Source organism: Seriola aureovittata, chromosome 11 (genome assembly GCF_021018895.1).
Source record: "Seriola aureovittata isolate HTS-2021-v1 ecotype China chromosome 11, ASM2101889v1, whole genome shotgun sequence".
NCBI lineage: Eukaryota > Metazoa > Chordata > Actinopteri > Carangiformes > Carangidae > Seriola > Seriola aureovittata.
Window position 1 is genome coordinate 24,757,712 of NC_079374.1, and position 14,164 is coordinate 24,771,875.

At 40.2% G+C, this 14,164-nt stretch overlaps 3 protein-coding genes across 3 annotated transcripts in view; 1 reads left to right on the forward strand and 2 right to left on the reverse strand.

The window, feature by feature from the left end:
- The window catches only part of pgap1 (post-GPI attachment to proteins inositol deacylase 1), a 22,131-nt gene extending 15,321 nt beyond the window's left edge, over window positions 1-6,810 (reverse strand). Inside the window, exons 1-8 of the mRNA XM_056389842.1 lie at window positions 6,574-6,810; window positions 5,119-5,272; window positions 2,822-2,997; window positions 1,313-1,484; window positions 852-1,012; window positions 475-527; window positions 312-378; window positions 1-72 (exon numbers count right to left, since the gene is read on the reverse strand). The exon at window positions 1-72 is cut by the window's left edge and continues 34 nt beyond it. Coding sequence (XP_056245817.1) covers window positions 1-72; window positions 312-378; window positions 475-527; window positions 852-1,012; window positions 1,313-1,484; window positions 2,822-2,997; window positions 5,119-5,272; window positions 6,574-6,705 — 987 coding nt within the window. The 5' untranslated portion in view covers window positions 6,706-6,810. The remainder of the gene's footprint in view (window positions 73-311; window positions 379-474; window positions 528-851; window positions 1,013-1,312; window positions 1,485-2,821; window positions 2,998-5,118; window positions 5,273-6,573) is intronic.
- A 758-nt stretch (window positions 6,811-7,568) lies between these two features.
- On the reverse strand, window positions 7,569-10,570 carry maip1 (matrix AAA peptidase interacting protein 1). The gene is made up of 5 exons (XM_056388553.1): window positions 10,235-10,570; window positions 10,039-10,110; window positions 8,969-9,095; window positions 8,712-8,856; window positions 7,569-8,619 (listed from the first exon to the last, which is right to left on the reverse strand). The coding sequence occupies exons 1-5, from the start codon at window positions 10,547-10,549 to the stop codon at window positions 8,541-8,543; spliced, it is 738 nt and encodes a 245-aa protein (XP_056244528.1). The 5' UTR covers window positions 10,550-10,570; the 3' UTR covers window positions 7,569-8,540.
- Window positions 10,571-10,778: 208 nt separating this feature from the next.
- Window positions 10,779-13,704, forward strand: tyw5 (tRNA-yW synthesizing protein 5). Its single transcript, XM_056388552.1, is given in 9 exon segments — window positions 10,779-10,917; window positions 11,926-12,080; window positions 12,168-12,237; window positions 12,328-12,372; window positions 12,541-12,678; window positions 12,863-12,950; window positions 13,119-13,235; window positions 13,335-13,478; window positions 13,481-13,704. Coding segments are annotated over 9 exon segments (1,011 nt in total). The 5' UTR covers window positions 10,779-10,836; the 3' UTR covers window positions 13,654-13,704.
- The last annotated feature ends 460 nt before the right edge of the window (window positions 13,705-14,164 follow it).

Here is a 14,164-nt window from a genome sequence, read left to right on the forward strand (position 1 = left end):
CAACATCCTTACAGGATGTCTGATGAAGTGATGGTTTAGCACAACCATTTTCTTCTCCGGGTTTTCTGTGAACTAATGAGAACACACTAATTAGCTTGGAAACAGCTGACATGGGCTTGCACAGGATGTTTATCAGAGATGATGGCCTTGATTATTTGGTGGGTGTAGGACTCCCACAAGCCTCTGCAAAATAACTTCTTTGTTCTATGACAAATACTCCTCGTTATTTCTTCTTATAACATTTTTTACAGAAAGATATTTTTTTTCTTTTGTTTCCCAAAACATATACATCAATGTGTGTTTGTTCTGACCTGTCTGGTTTCAGGATCGATGAGGTCAAAGAACGCCCTGACGGTCGCAAGAACAAGCTCTTTGCACCTAGAACACGAAGACACACACGTGACGTATGAATAACCTGATTAACATGTTTTGGGATAGGTAAACAGTCGGCCAAAACATAATGTCATGTCTTACCAAACGATGGAGAGGTGGTCAGTGGAGACCCACGTCCTGGGAACTGCAGTCGCCTAAAAAAAAAAAAAAAAGAAGAAGAAGAGAGAAGTGCCAGATCAAACACAATCTACATTTTAATTCTCTGATATAGTCCCATGAATATTTAATATTGTCTGTCATTGCTTCTAACAAGGCAATAATACTAGATCCCAGAGAAGGGTTTTATTTTAGGAGGTGGAAACTGTACAAGAGGAACTAAATTGTGACTTCGCCCCTTCAGTTAAATGGAGGTGAAGTTGCTCAGTTCTTAAAAAACTCCCTGAGTTCCTGGAAAAGTTCCTGTGGTGGAAATAGGTCCAGTCATAGTGCTGCTTAACCAATCCACAATCAAATCTTACCACCAGTGACAACTTATTGGGGTCTCCCGGAGGACAAGGCAGGGATGTTAGGCCAGAGCGGACCTGGTAGTCACGGTAACCACCCCCAACAGACAGGACTGTGATGTTTCTGAGCTTGTTTGCCCGGTTCACCCACTTCTGTCTCACTGCAGAGTAGAAATCTACAAAGAGGAAAATACCCACCATTTATAAGAATTCATACAGATCTTTCTATATTCATATATACAAATGAGTCAATTCCACATTTATAAACAAAACAGACCACATCTGAGTCTTAAAGTTCAGTGCTGGTTATCATAACAGCTGAACAACACAGCAGCTGATTTCACTGATTAGTTCCTCCTCTCTGGTTGAAAGTATGTAAATAATCAGCGTAATCAGCTGTTATCTTTCAGGACATAACTCAGAGCACACGGTGTCGATGTAGCTTTTAAGACTAAGCATGAGAGAGTTGCTCTTACCCAGCAGGTATGGGTCCAGGGCCAGTACTGGAGCCAGGTGAGGAGAGGCCTGGGTAATGATGAGGCTGACCAGGTTGGTGTTGAAGCGAGGCAACGTGAACAGCGCCCGAGCAACCACTCCTCCCATGGAGTGACCCACCAGCACCACACTCTGGGGAGGGGTCTTCAGATGCTGGGAAGCAGAGACAGAGAAAAAACAGACTGTTTAACCTCTAACCCTAAGCCACTTATCGGGATGGCTGTGGCTCAGGAGGTAGAGTGGGTCCTCCACTAATCAGAAGCCTCCGGTTTTCACGTCAAAGTGTCCTTGGGCAAGATGCTGATGCCTCATCAGTGTATGAGTGTGTGTATAGGTGTGTGTGTGAATGGGTGAATGTGGTATGTATTGTAAAGTGCTTTGAGTGTTCTCTGAGACTAGAAAAGCTCTATATAACCATTTATCCCACTTATTGGCTTTAGGGTCCAACATTTACCACAAAGTGTTAGAAAAATGAAGGACCTAGTATTTTCATGCAGCAGCACCTCCTGTTTGTGACCTCCGCTTCTCTTTGAGCTTGTCCTTTGTGTTTGACATTAGTTGTCATGACTTTTAAAAAAACGCTCCTTTGATCCCTAACTAAATCACTTTGTAGTAGGGCTGAATGGTTCATTAAATTATTATCGAAATCAAACGAGCTGCAATTTTTTTTTGATAAAAAAGGTAAAATGTGTCACAACAGACCATAAATGAAGCACTGTGGTGATACAGAGACGCCCATCCTACATATCATATTCTCCAGGTGTAAAGGAACATGTTTGTTTGGTGCAAGACCAACAAAAATCACATTGTCATTTGTTTCAGTGAAAATAAAATGTAAAACTGACCATTCCAACTGAAATTGTGACTCATATCTCAACTGCAATATCTGCCAAAATAATCGCAATATGATTTTTTTTGCATATCGTTGAGCCCTACTTTGTACATTTTTTTTTTGTCAATGCACCTGTGGTATGAGCAGAAATGATCTGACCTCACTGGACTTCTGTTACTTCTTTTAAACCTTAATATCCCTGTGCTGGTTGCCAGACTACTTTTACCTCTGGCAAACACGGCTAACTAGCATTTATCCCAATAAAAACCACCCCTGTAGCAGTGCTGGCAGATTCACATGTTACAGTTTAAACCCATGTGACTTACTAATAATCCCCTGTAGGTATACAGACATAAATATTTAATGGCCACTGGAGTATATGATACTGTATTTAATGTTAACGGCATGTTTTGTTGTAATGTTGTAATGTTGGCATTCAGGAATTTTAGTTTATTCTGGTGTTGCCTGACTTCTTCATTACTGCTTCATGTGCAGGTCAGAAGGATTAACTAAATGCCTAAGATGTAAATGTAGAAGGTGATGAGATGTGATGTGTGTGATATGTATCCCTCCACAGTGAAATGTTACCCCTGCAGCAATATCCGTGATCTAGTGTGAGTAACCCTGTCTGACCAGTGGATGATATTTGAGGCCTGACCTTGTACAGCCTCAGGATGGCCTTAATGCTTTCATGCAGGAAGTGAGTCTGCCGGAGCAAACTGCCACCGTAAAGCGCCACCAGCTCCTCGTTGAAGTCCACGGTGAACACGTTGAAGTGGAGACCTCCCTCCATGTTTTCAGCCTTCCTCAGGGCCACCGAGCCCAGGGAGCGAGCTTCATGAGGAGGAGAAGACAAGTGTCAGATCATAAGATCACAATGTGTTCAGCCTTCATGCTACTTTGCAAACTGACATGCCGCTATAATTATCAATGCACAGCTCTTACGCGCAGATTATTTTTTAAATATTTTGAATTATTGATTCGAGCCATCATGTCTTGAGCTGCTTCAGATCATCAAGGCAGCTGTTCATGACCTAAAAAGAAAATACTCACTTTCCTGTTAAAAAGGCTCATTAAATTTACACAGGCTACACCATTTTCCTGTAAGGCCAGAGCCCTGAAACCTCCCAGCAGCACTCACATCTGATCTGCCACTGGTGATTCATCACGCTGTTGTTTCATTTATGAAGCTCATCAAACAACAGCTATTGCCAAAAATCCATTGTTGTGAATAGTGTGAATGTGGGACAAAAAAAAAACAAACTGTTTAATCATCACAAACAGTGAAGTGCAAAATGTGTTTGTCTTCACATGAATAAAAGCGCGGGTGTTCTCCTCCTACACACGACTGATAGCAAGAACAGGGGGCAGGTATAATCTCAACACCATGTACCATGGAGCGCACGCCTCAGTTATTAGGTAGACAAAACCTAATTTGGTATAATTAACATATAAACCCTGATAATCACAATAATAATCAAGATGTTTGATTAAATGGAACTCATCTGCATTTTAAGCCTTTATTAAAGCCTATATTGAAGGACAAAGGGATTAGTCTGTGATTATTTGTTGTAGATAAATCCTATTAAAAGACAAAAACAAACAAACAGTCTGTTAGTCTCTTTCTTTTTAGTTGTGTCAGGCAGCTCAGTCATGGTGGGTCATGAATATATAGTTTCATTTTTAAAAAAGGCTCTGTAATTTCCTTAAAAAGCTGGGCACAAACATTATGTAATCAGCTGAAAATAGTGCATTTATTTTCAGCCATGGACTAATCCACATTTAGTGCTTAGTGAGCATTTACAGGAGCAGAACGGTGTTTGTGGGGCTGACTAAAAATACACTACATGTACATTGTGAGTGTGTGTGATAATGAAGGAACAGGTCATCCAGTACAACAGTGTAGGTCTTGACTTGTTTGTTGGCCTGTGACCTGTGGCTTTACAGAGTCTATGGGCTCAGATTAGGCTCAATTAGATTTTGAGCTTGTGAAAGTAATCTGCTTGAGAAATTCAAGTTTGTGCATGTAGTATTAGTTAAAAAATGACTCCGTGAATAAAATCTGAACAAATGATATCAGTGGCTACACGAAGACAAGACTTTTGTGAACATCTGTGTACAGATACAGAGCAGAAAACTAAAGTGTAAAACTCAGCACTGTTTGTGATGCCGAAGTTTCAACAGGGATCTGACTGGACGACAGTCCAACCACAAAGCAGAGTATCTGTAAGTATCTGTACACACATGTTCACAAAAGCTTCTTTCATGGCCTTTGTGTAACCTCAACATTTGTTCAGATTTTATTCAGTCACTTTTTTGTACTAATAATACTCTTTTCTCCACATGCACTTGAATTTCTCACGTAGATTTAGTTTGCAAAGGTCGATTTATGACTACAAACTTTACAATTATGTCCTAAAATCACTTTACAAGCTCAAAATCTAATTGACCCTAATGTAAGCCCATAAGAGCATCCTTAAAATGATACAACAAGAATCTTACAGCAGCAAAAAGAAAAAAACACAGTTTTAAAAATGGCTGCAAAAGCCAGTTTTCCAAGATTAAAATATCATCTAATGTTAACATGTGAAATCCAAATTCCAGCATCACAAACACAATAACAGTCTGTGGAAACCTGAGTTCTGTGATATGTAAAAGCTATAACATCCACTGTCTCAAATGACTAAGGGCTTGTGTGCAAAACTGTGTGTGGAGACTAATCAACAAAAAGCATGAAGCCATCTAAATGTCCTCAAACCGCCTCAGCACATCCACTGATTGAAAAGAGTCTCCTCCTCCTGGCTGTGCCTTCAAACGTCTTTGCTGTTCAGAGTTGTAATGCTCAACTTCCACTCACCTTATTTTCTCCCTACTGCTAGTTTCAGACTTAAATGTGTGAACTGAAATCTGTCATGGGACGTCTTCATACAGCCGCCATTAACTCTTTGCACTCACCTTGTTTATAACTTCCAGCATTTCCAGGCAGGAATAGCACAGGGGCACCGGTGAGTTTCAGCGCTCGGGTCTCCTGGGCGTACAGACCCTCTCCGTACAGGTAGAGCCCGTACGCTGGGTACAGTCTGGCAACACGACGAGGCAGAGCCACACGCTGTGAACCCAACGTGGAAAACAAAAACACACACACAGATGAGGAAATGAAGCTCTATGTTTACATTCACATACACTTGTGATAGTAAAAATGTGAGGTCCGATCACATCAACCCTGATCATTTCCTGGTACAGTTCTCTCTTTATCTGCGCAACGAATGACCAGACCTTTGTTATAGGCAGTGGTTCATCTACTGTACAGCTGTAATAGTACATCTGTGGCTGGGCAATATCAATGAGGCCTGAAATTATTAGTCAAATGATCAAAATCGAGTCACAGGATCAGGAAAAAGTTGTGATGGTCATTTTTCAGTATTTTCTGTAAAATGGATAAATATCATAATACTGGTCAATTCATCTTAAACAGTGTAATTTCCCTGTAAAGTAGATGAGAAAACAATGACACTCAACCTTTGATTATTGCAATAACCAGAATCATATGTATCACCTCACATCATGATTTCTTACACTGATTACTGTGTAATAGCTCTATAAAATTTGGTTTTCATCTCTGTAGTTTTTATCATCTTGCTTTACATATTATACTTGTCAGATAATAATGCTTTATAGTTTCTTTATTCCTGTGCCCTCTGGCCGGTATTTATAACAAGCACTAATACTGAGCTGACCCTGACTCCCAAGACTATGTCCATTAACCACATAAACAAGCCTCAAGACTATTTATAGATATATAGGGTCTTCTTTTTCTCCTTCCCTTACACCAGAACAAAAACAACATAAACTCCTGTATGAAGTAATACTGATGTCCATATGGTGCTTTGCCTCCAGCTGTGCTCCACAGATGAGCACATTAGTGAGCATAAAGCGCAAAGGAGGGTGACCTACATGGCATTCATTACTAAACATCTCACAAACACACGTCCCTTCCTTGTAAAGCTGATCTGCTGGTGACCTTCTGAGAGGATTCAGGGATCAGGGATTGATTTATGGTTTTATAACCTGGATAATTTTGGCTAATCTACTCTGAATCCTCCAGCCTCACAGGTGTAAACAGAGCCCACTGGGGGAATGCGTTAGTCTGGCTGTAAGGTAGCACAGCCCCACACCTGACGTTACTGTGTCTGCCAGGTAATATTAGCAGATATGATTTAAGGAAATGGATTTAAAAACGCTTACCAGTGTTAATTAATGTTGCCTGTTCTGGTTTCAACTAAGTAAACGAACCAATTAGCGAGATGTTTTTTTTTTAGCTTCTACCGGAAACAACGTGACAACTACGGTGCTCTGTGAGCTAATTTGTGGCTATTTCCCTCCCAAAAATGAGTCTGGATGTCTACTCACCCGGTACTCTGGGTATTCAAACATATAGGTCATACTGCATCTGTTCTCCTCGAAGCCAGTCAGCAGCTCTCGCAGGCCAACCGCCAAAAGCCCCAGAGCGAAACCGTAAAAGGCCACAGCGGCGAGTTTCATGGTTCAGGTCTGACTCCCGCTCTTTGATATCACAGGTGTTCAGCCTCCATGTTTCAGCTTTGGATACTGCGAGCTCCCTGCCGGGGAAGACACCACACAGGTTGTCACTCTCACCGGCTGAACCCCACAACAGGAACTACATACTATACAAACTGCGGTGATTGGCAGGTTGCTCGGCCAATGGTAGGACAGCACTAAGAAAATGCACCAATAGGAGAGCAAACAGCGAGTGACGCGCTATATATTGGAAATTGTTTTATGGACTGATGAAACTGTAAGTTTTATTTAATAATTCATATTTTTCATGCAAAATTTCACATCCATTAGAGTAAGTATTCAATTTTTTTTCCTGCTTTGATTATAGAAAATAGAAACAATATATATCCACCATTTCTACAAGTACAAATAGAAAAGCAATTAAGACATATAATACTTGCTTACATTATTTTCGTTTAACGTTATACCTTAAATTTATCCCCAGGTAAGTTATATACTTTTTGATTTAGTTTTATTTTCCTTTGGTTTATAAACTGTATATTTGTTTTTACATATGCTTATTCTGATGAACTATTTACATATTTAGTATGTTCATGCTTATTCATATGGATAATGTTCCCACACATTTTCAAAAGAAAAAGGACTGATGAAACTAAGGTTGAAAGACACACACAAATATAACTGTTTATGTGATATTAGCTTAAGAATATTGTGTTTGTCTACATTCGTGACTTAGATGGAGCTGAGCTCACATTTTATGACATTTGACCAAAACAAAGGGCGCACATTGTTTTTCTTGCTACTGTATACATAAACACAATAAATGTTGAGGGTAGAAAATACTGCAGGAATTTTATGGCACATACTTAATTTCTCAAGTCTTTAATAAAACAATCACAGGCCTGCTGCAGCCGCATGAAGCTGCTTCAACCATTACAAACAACATTCAGAGCATACACTGCATGTACATCTCAGTCACATGACTGCAACAGGTCAGTTATTCTGTGTGGGGAAAACAATGAAAGACATTTTTTGTGGAACACAAAGTCAGGCACATTGAAGTGTAACACCTTTATATATAATTTAAAATTATACCTAGAGAAACAAAAGTTCTCTACTGGGAAATACAGTATCAGGAACCACTCAGTCTCCATGAAACATGTTTTCTCTGAGGGAGAGATTTCACATTTTGTTTATGATGTCAAAACAAGTCTTTGACTGTTTTTACCTTTGAAGACATTGTGCATTTAAATATGAAAGTGTGCAGCAGTAGCAGAGCTAAGACTGATGAAAAAAAAAAAACAACATCTCGTTGCAGATTTTAAAATCACATCATCAGAGTTGGGTCAGATAGTTTGCTTGGAGTATTGGACTGGAGGTGTTTATTGCATCAGGACAATCAGCTTATGCTGTTAAGTCTTTTGCAGTAAACCCCACCCAGCTGGTGTTATGTAATAGTTCAAATAAGGCTGTGAGTATATAATATTTGACTCCTCTATTCCTGAAAGCACAAAACCTTCCAAAGTAAGTTTACAGACCTAGTCAAGTTCTAATCATCAGTTTTCTAGGATATTAGAGATTGTGAAGAATACAATCAGAAACACTGGCATACTGCAGATGTCTTGGAGAGCATCAGTGAAGAGTGGATGAATCCAAGTTTGTCCTGGTGTTTCCTCTGACTTCCTGCCCAGGAGCTGTGTCTTGTTTTCCCTCTGTGAATAATCTTGATCATCTTGTTTCGTCCTCAATTTGCAAAACAAAATACTACAGAGAATTTCATGTCTTTTGAGTAGTTTCCACTAACAACTGAGGTTCATCTGCCTCAAATCACAACCGGCTTAATCCAAAAGTTTGGAGTGTTCTATCCTCGTAATGGTCCAGTCCGGTGTCACTCCTTTAGTAAACTCCCTCTGGAATCTGTCAGGAAAACAAAGATCAGGAGGATATTCTTCGTCACAGAAACACTTTGCTCCTTTAGTATTTCAAACAAACAAGTGAGATATACTCACTCATAATTAGCGGTCAGCAGTCTCTTCGTTTCTACCTCTTCACCAATGGCCACCTGGAAGATGCGAGTTCCCTCCATGGTGTCGTCAGGAAGGTGTGCGCTGGTCAGGTACCAGAAACGCATCAGAATACTGACAAACTTCCTCCCTGGAAAAACAGTAATGACTCTGATTAATGCTGCAACAAGAATGACAATAAAGAAAAATCATCTTCTTCCTCATATTGTGTGACAAAATGAATTAAGTTCTTTCTTGCTGACCATTATCATCATAGTAGATTCCCACGTCTCCAGGTGTTGTGTACATGATCTCTTCAGGATCTGCAGAGAGGGCTTGCTTGTAGCTCAGTGGCAGCAGGTTGCACTTTTCTTCCAGCTTCCCAATCAACTGCAAAAACGTGAGAATTAGATTAGAGATATTTTAAACCTTGACAAGATTCTAGATGAAAACACTGGAGGTTTCGGTTCATCTCAGTTCATCTCATTTATTTACTGGTTTCTTTGTTATGTAGGTGTATCAAAAAAACCACAGCACTTTTGTTGCTCTTCCCTTGAGCCTATTAATGCATCAATAATTATAATCCAATGATATAAAGTATATTATACAGAAATGATCTGTTTCTGTATAATAAGTGCTTTTGCTGATCAGCACCCTGATGGGTCTGTACACGCCTTCCATGAACTCCATGAGGAATATGTTGCTGTATATCTCACTACAGAACAAGCTGAAGAGTCAGGGCGACGACAAATGACAAAGCAATGTGTTCAGGTTGAGAGTATGTGAAGTCTGCTGAGACTCTGACTGTTTTGATTCAACCCTCTAGAGCTCACTATGACACACACACATGCACTCATTTACATATTCTGACATTATAATATTCTGAGAATACAATACTAGTTTATTTCATTTAGTTAAAGACAAATAATTATTCCAGTTGGCCTCATATATATAGTTTTCTCAATTCTATTTAAGCATAAATTATGAAATAAAGGTGGGATATACTATAAATATTAATGTATTCTCAAAAACACCCATTTGAATATGGTACAAGAATCTAGCCTCTGAATATGTGAAATAAGATTAAAGAGAATATCAAATTACACCTGTGCTTTCCCTACCATGACAGGCCAAAGTGTCTGCTATGTAAAAACCCACATGTAAACTTCTGAGTGATGAGGGAATCTGACAAATCAGCTGCTGCTTCAACATGAAACTCTTCACTGTCACTGTGATTTGTTGCCTTCATGTGCTGTAGGATTTGTCACACTGAGTGTATCTTAGTTAAGACACAGCAGAGACTGAGACATCAGGACTATGTGCGGGTACTCACGTCTTTAGCCACCAGCCCTTCCAGAGCTTCAAACTGACTCTGTGACAGGAGTCTGGAAACATGAGAGAATGCCTGCAACACGGAAACAACGTCCTCATCAACAACAGCTCATGAACACGGTTCACACTGAGGTTTAAGGCTTAAAATGACACATGAATAACACTGAATACGTCTGCACTTCTCAGGTTTGACACACCTGCTTCGATCCCTCCGCGAATTCTTCAATGCTGAACTCTTTATCGAAGTAAGTTCTGATGAGGAAGTAGTAAATCCGGGTGCGGAACCAGATGAAGGGGTTCGGGATTCCCACCATCACAATCTTTTGGGTCTGTTTCTTTCTGCCCCGCTCGGAGCTGTAGGGGCGGACAGCTGCTGCCGCACCGGCCGGTGATGAAGGAGGTGACCGCGTTTTACCGGACCAGTTCAGGATGATACGTTCATTTGAAAACAGACGAGTAAAGCTAAGTGTTGATGGAAACCTGTAACAACCTCTTAACATGGGCAGCGCCATCTTTCAATTCCTGTCGGAAGTCTTCTTATCCATGTACTTGTATTTTCCGGAAAGGAACAAATAGCATATTTTAAAAATACAAATAGTAATGCGACAAAATGCCGGGACTAGGATGCCATGAATAACATTCATTAAACTAACACTTCATTTATTTATTAATAAGCCATTTTGTTTTTAGCACTCGACTTTCACCTGTTATGTTTTTTGTTTCTAGAGGGAACACTAACAATGTAACACCGGGGGAGTTCAGTTGTTCACTGAGTAGCTGGTGAACAAAACAAAGTTAAATGGAGCTCCAGGAGAAGATACCTGTTCCCATATTCACAGACGTAGACAGGGACGTGTTTCTGCGACAGCTCTGCCCGCAGGTAAAACTGAGACTGGACTTCTTCTTCATGGTTGCAGGAAATGTCGTCACGTATCCAGCGACACTGCCAACTGTGATCTGCATGTTTTATTATTTTGTTACGTTTTATAGACTGAACTGTTAAAAAAGACAACCGGTTAATCAATAATGAAAATAATCATTATCTCCAGCCCTACTTAAATGTCATCTTATATCTATTGCTGCTCCTCATGGTGTAACTTTGTTGGAATAACAGGCTTTAAACTCATTAACATCAGAATAGCATCAGAGCTTTCAAACTTACTGACAAACCAAACCTCTGACTCAACCAAACAATTGGTTCAGTGTCTTCCTGCAAAGTAACACCCCCACCCATCTTACAAACTCTATAGACTCAGTTTGTGCATTCTCTCATAGACCAAGTCCCAGGTAACCCTGATGACATCATCAGGGTCAGGTGTATTCATAGACTGTACATAAAACCCCCCAAATCAACTCAAGCACCGCTGCACAACTATTTCAATTAATCCATTATTTTTAGCAAATGTTTCTCTATGTTTTCTCTATTCTCCATGTATTCATTACTTTTAACTATTTCAACTGTTAATCCGTTACTATAAGTATTTATCTATTATGTTTGATTATCTTATTTAATCAGTCTATTATTTTTAGCTAACTGTTTTGCTCAGTTGCTAAGTAATTTTTACACACCCTCAACATATGGTGTTCAGGTGTTACAGTCGACTCAATATATTGATATATTTTTTTTAATAGAAATAGGAAGCTCAATTATTTCATTAATTTTTTTTCAAATTAAGCTGAGCTACTCCACAATCTTTCTATGTACCCCCACAACACTTCAGGCGTAGCCCCTGGGCTACAAGTCCCCCTGGTTTGGAATCACTGATCTGGGTTATTTTCTCACCTCCAGAGCCACAGAATAGCGCCCCTTCAACTTAAGTATAAGTAGAGTAGGTTGTCCCCTGACAGCTTCCTGCATCTACAGCTAAACAATGATTGTGTTCTCCAGCGCAGGCCGGCCGTGCTGAGAGGCGTGTGTCTCGGACCATGTCTGGAGAAGTGGACGGTTGAGTATCTCGGACAGAGAGGAGGAGACAAGGAGGTGAAGATCCATGTTTCCACGGTACCTCAGATGGACTTCCTTCGCAAAAACTTTGTGTACAAGTGAGTTTTCTCTCTCTCGCGCGCACAAACACACAAATCAACACTCCCTCCCTGCAGATTTCTCATCTACTCTTGGTTTATACACAGAACTCTGCCATTCAATGAATTTGTGAAGAGGGCATCTGAGAAAAAACACTCTGACTTTTTCCTGTGTGAGGTAAGAATCATAAAATAAGAGTATGGTGTATATTTCTTTTGACAGCATGTTATATTCTTTAATGAGACAAACTGCCTGGTCCGACTTTAGGATGAGAGCTATTATCTCCGGTCGCTGGGAGAGGACGTCAGGAAGGTATTTACACTTCATCTTTTGAAATCTGTGAAGTTGGAACAGCTACAGCTGCTACAACTAAAATAAAGTTCAGATATGTTTTTTGTAGATATCTGTATTAATACAGCATGCATATACATTTAAATATCAGAATGAACCACATTTTTTCTCTCTGTCTCTTCCTCTCAGGAACCTGCTGATCTGAGCAAACAGTTTCCGGACTTGGCAGAGGATTTTCATGTCCCACATTTCTTTGAACCTGATCAGTTTTTCTCCAGTGTCTTCCGCATCAGCTCCTGTGGTCTGCAGCTGTGGACGCACTATGACGTGAGTGTTTACTGTGCTGTTAGGAGTTATGAGATGACCCTGGTCCCAGATCTTAGATTTGCTCATCTAAAGCAAAATTCATGCAGTTGTTTCTCATAAAAACAGTGAGCTAGTAGTAAGTTTTAAAGGTAGTAGCCTCAATACGCTCTCCCTCCTCTTGTCTTTTGGGGTGTATTTCCTTCAGGTGATGGACAACCTGCTGGCTCAGGTGACGGGGATGAAGAGAGTGGTCCTCTACAACCCCCAGGATGCATTGCACCTCTACCTGTCAGGTAAGTACGGATGGAAAGACGCCACTGCCTGCCTGTTTGTATTCACAAAGTAAATCAGTCTGTTTCAGTTATGTAAAGCTCTGATGTTGATGTAATTTGATTGGATGTATACATATATGTTTTTGTTAGTGTTTTTTTATAGCTTTTCATTTTGATGTAACCCATCAGGTGATAAATCAGAGGTAGTGGACATCGATGCTCCAGATCTGAAACAGTTTCCTGACTTTGTGAAGGCGAAGCGGTACGAGTGTGTGCTGGAGCCTGGAGATCTGCTGTTTATCCCCGGTAAGGAGAGCTGTCCGCATTAACCAACCACTTCACCAAACCCATTGACCTTCGTGTGTGAAACACTTTACATTATTCAGTTTCCCTGTTTCTCCTCAGCCCTGTGGTTCCATAACACCACTGCACTGCAGTTTGGTGTGGGTGTCAATGTGTTCTGGCGCCACCTACCTGCTGACAGCTACGACAGAAAGGACCCGTACGGAAATAAAGACCCGGTGGCTGCGACTCGAGCCCTTCAGGCGCTGAGAGGGCTCTACACACACTGGATGAACTTCCAGCAGACTATCGGGACTTTTATGGACGCCGCATGATTCAGCGAATCCAGAACAGGACATACTGTGACAGTCAGCCAGCCACAAATACACAGACAGACTGTGGCAGTACATTACCCAGCAGGCAATTCACCAAACCTGGATGAGTCTGTAGAGGAACAAAGAGTAACCAATAAAATATCTATGTGTGTGTCATATTTGACATTGTTCATTTGACTTTTTGACTCATGTTGAGGAAACTGTCCACTAGTTTCCTGCTGAGAGACTTTCTTTAAAAAGTCTTCTGGAACAGTCAGTGTTATCTCGGTCACATAACGACTGAAATTTCACCTCAGCGTTTTTATGCTGTTTCTTTAAGAGCAGCTGTGAAAAAGAGATTTCTGCACCTAATTACTATCAAATACTTATATAACGTTTTCTTTTGATGCAGGTTTTATCAGTTAATTGATTGAATATATTATAAGTTAAAATGTTACTTTCATTTTGAGAACACAGTGAGAACATGTTGCATGTCTCCAATTTACCTTGTAATTTATTCCCCATATATTTTACTTGCATCAGGTTTCACTATATTGTAAATAGAATAGTCATGTGACTTCATGAGATATGTATACTGCATATCACCATAAATCCTAGATAAAAAAGTCACTAGTCTTT

Bases quoted from the DNA above. Each gene is read 5' to 3' on its own strand.
- maip1 (XM_056388553.1), bottom strand. From the start codon at position 10,549: ATGGCGCTGCCCATGTTAAGAGGTTGTTACAGGTTTCCATCAACACTT. The intron at 10,111-10,234 runs GTGTGTCAAACC...TCCGTGTTGCAG, and splicing joins TCGCGGAGGGATCGAAGCAG to GCATTCTCTCATGTTTCCAG. The intron at 8,620-8,711 runs GTGAGTATATCT...TTTTCCTGACAG, and splicing joins CTGCTGACCGCTAATTATGA to ATTCCAGAGGGAGTTTACTA.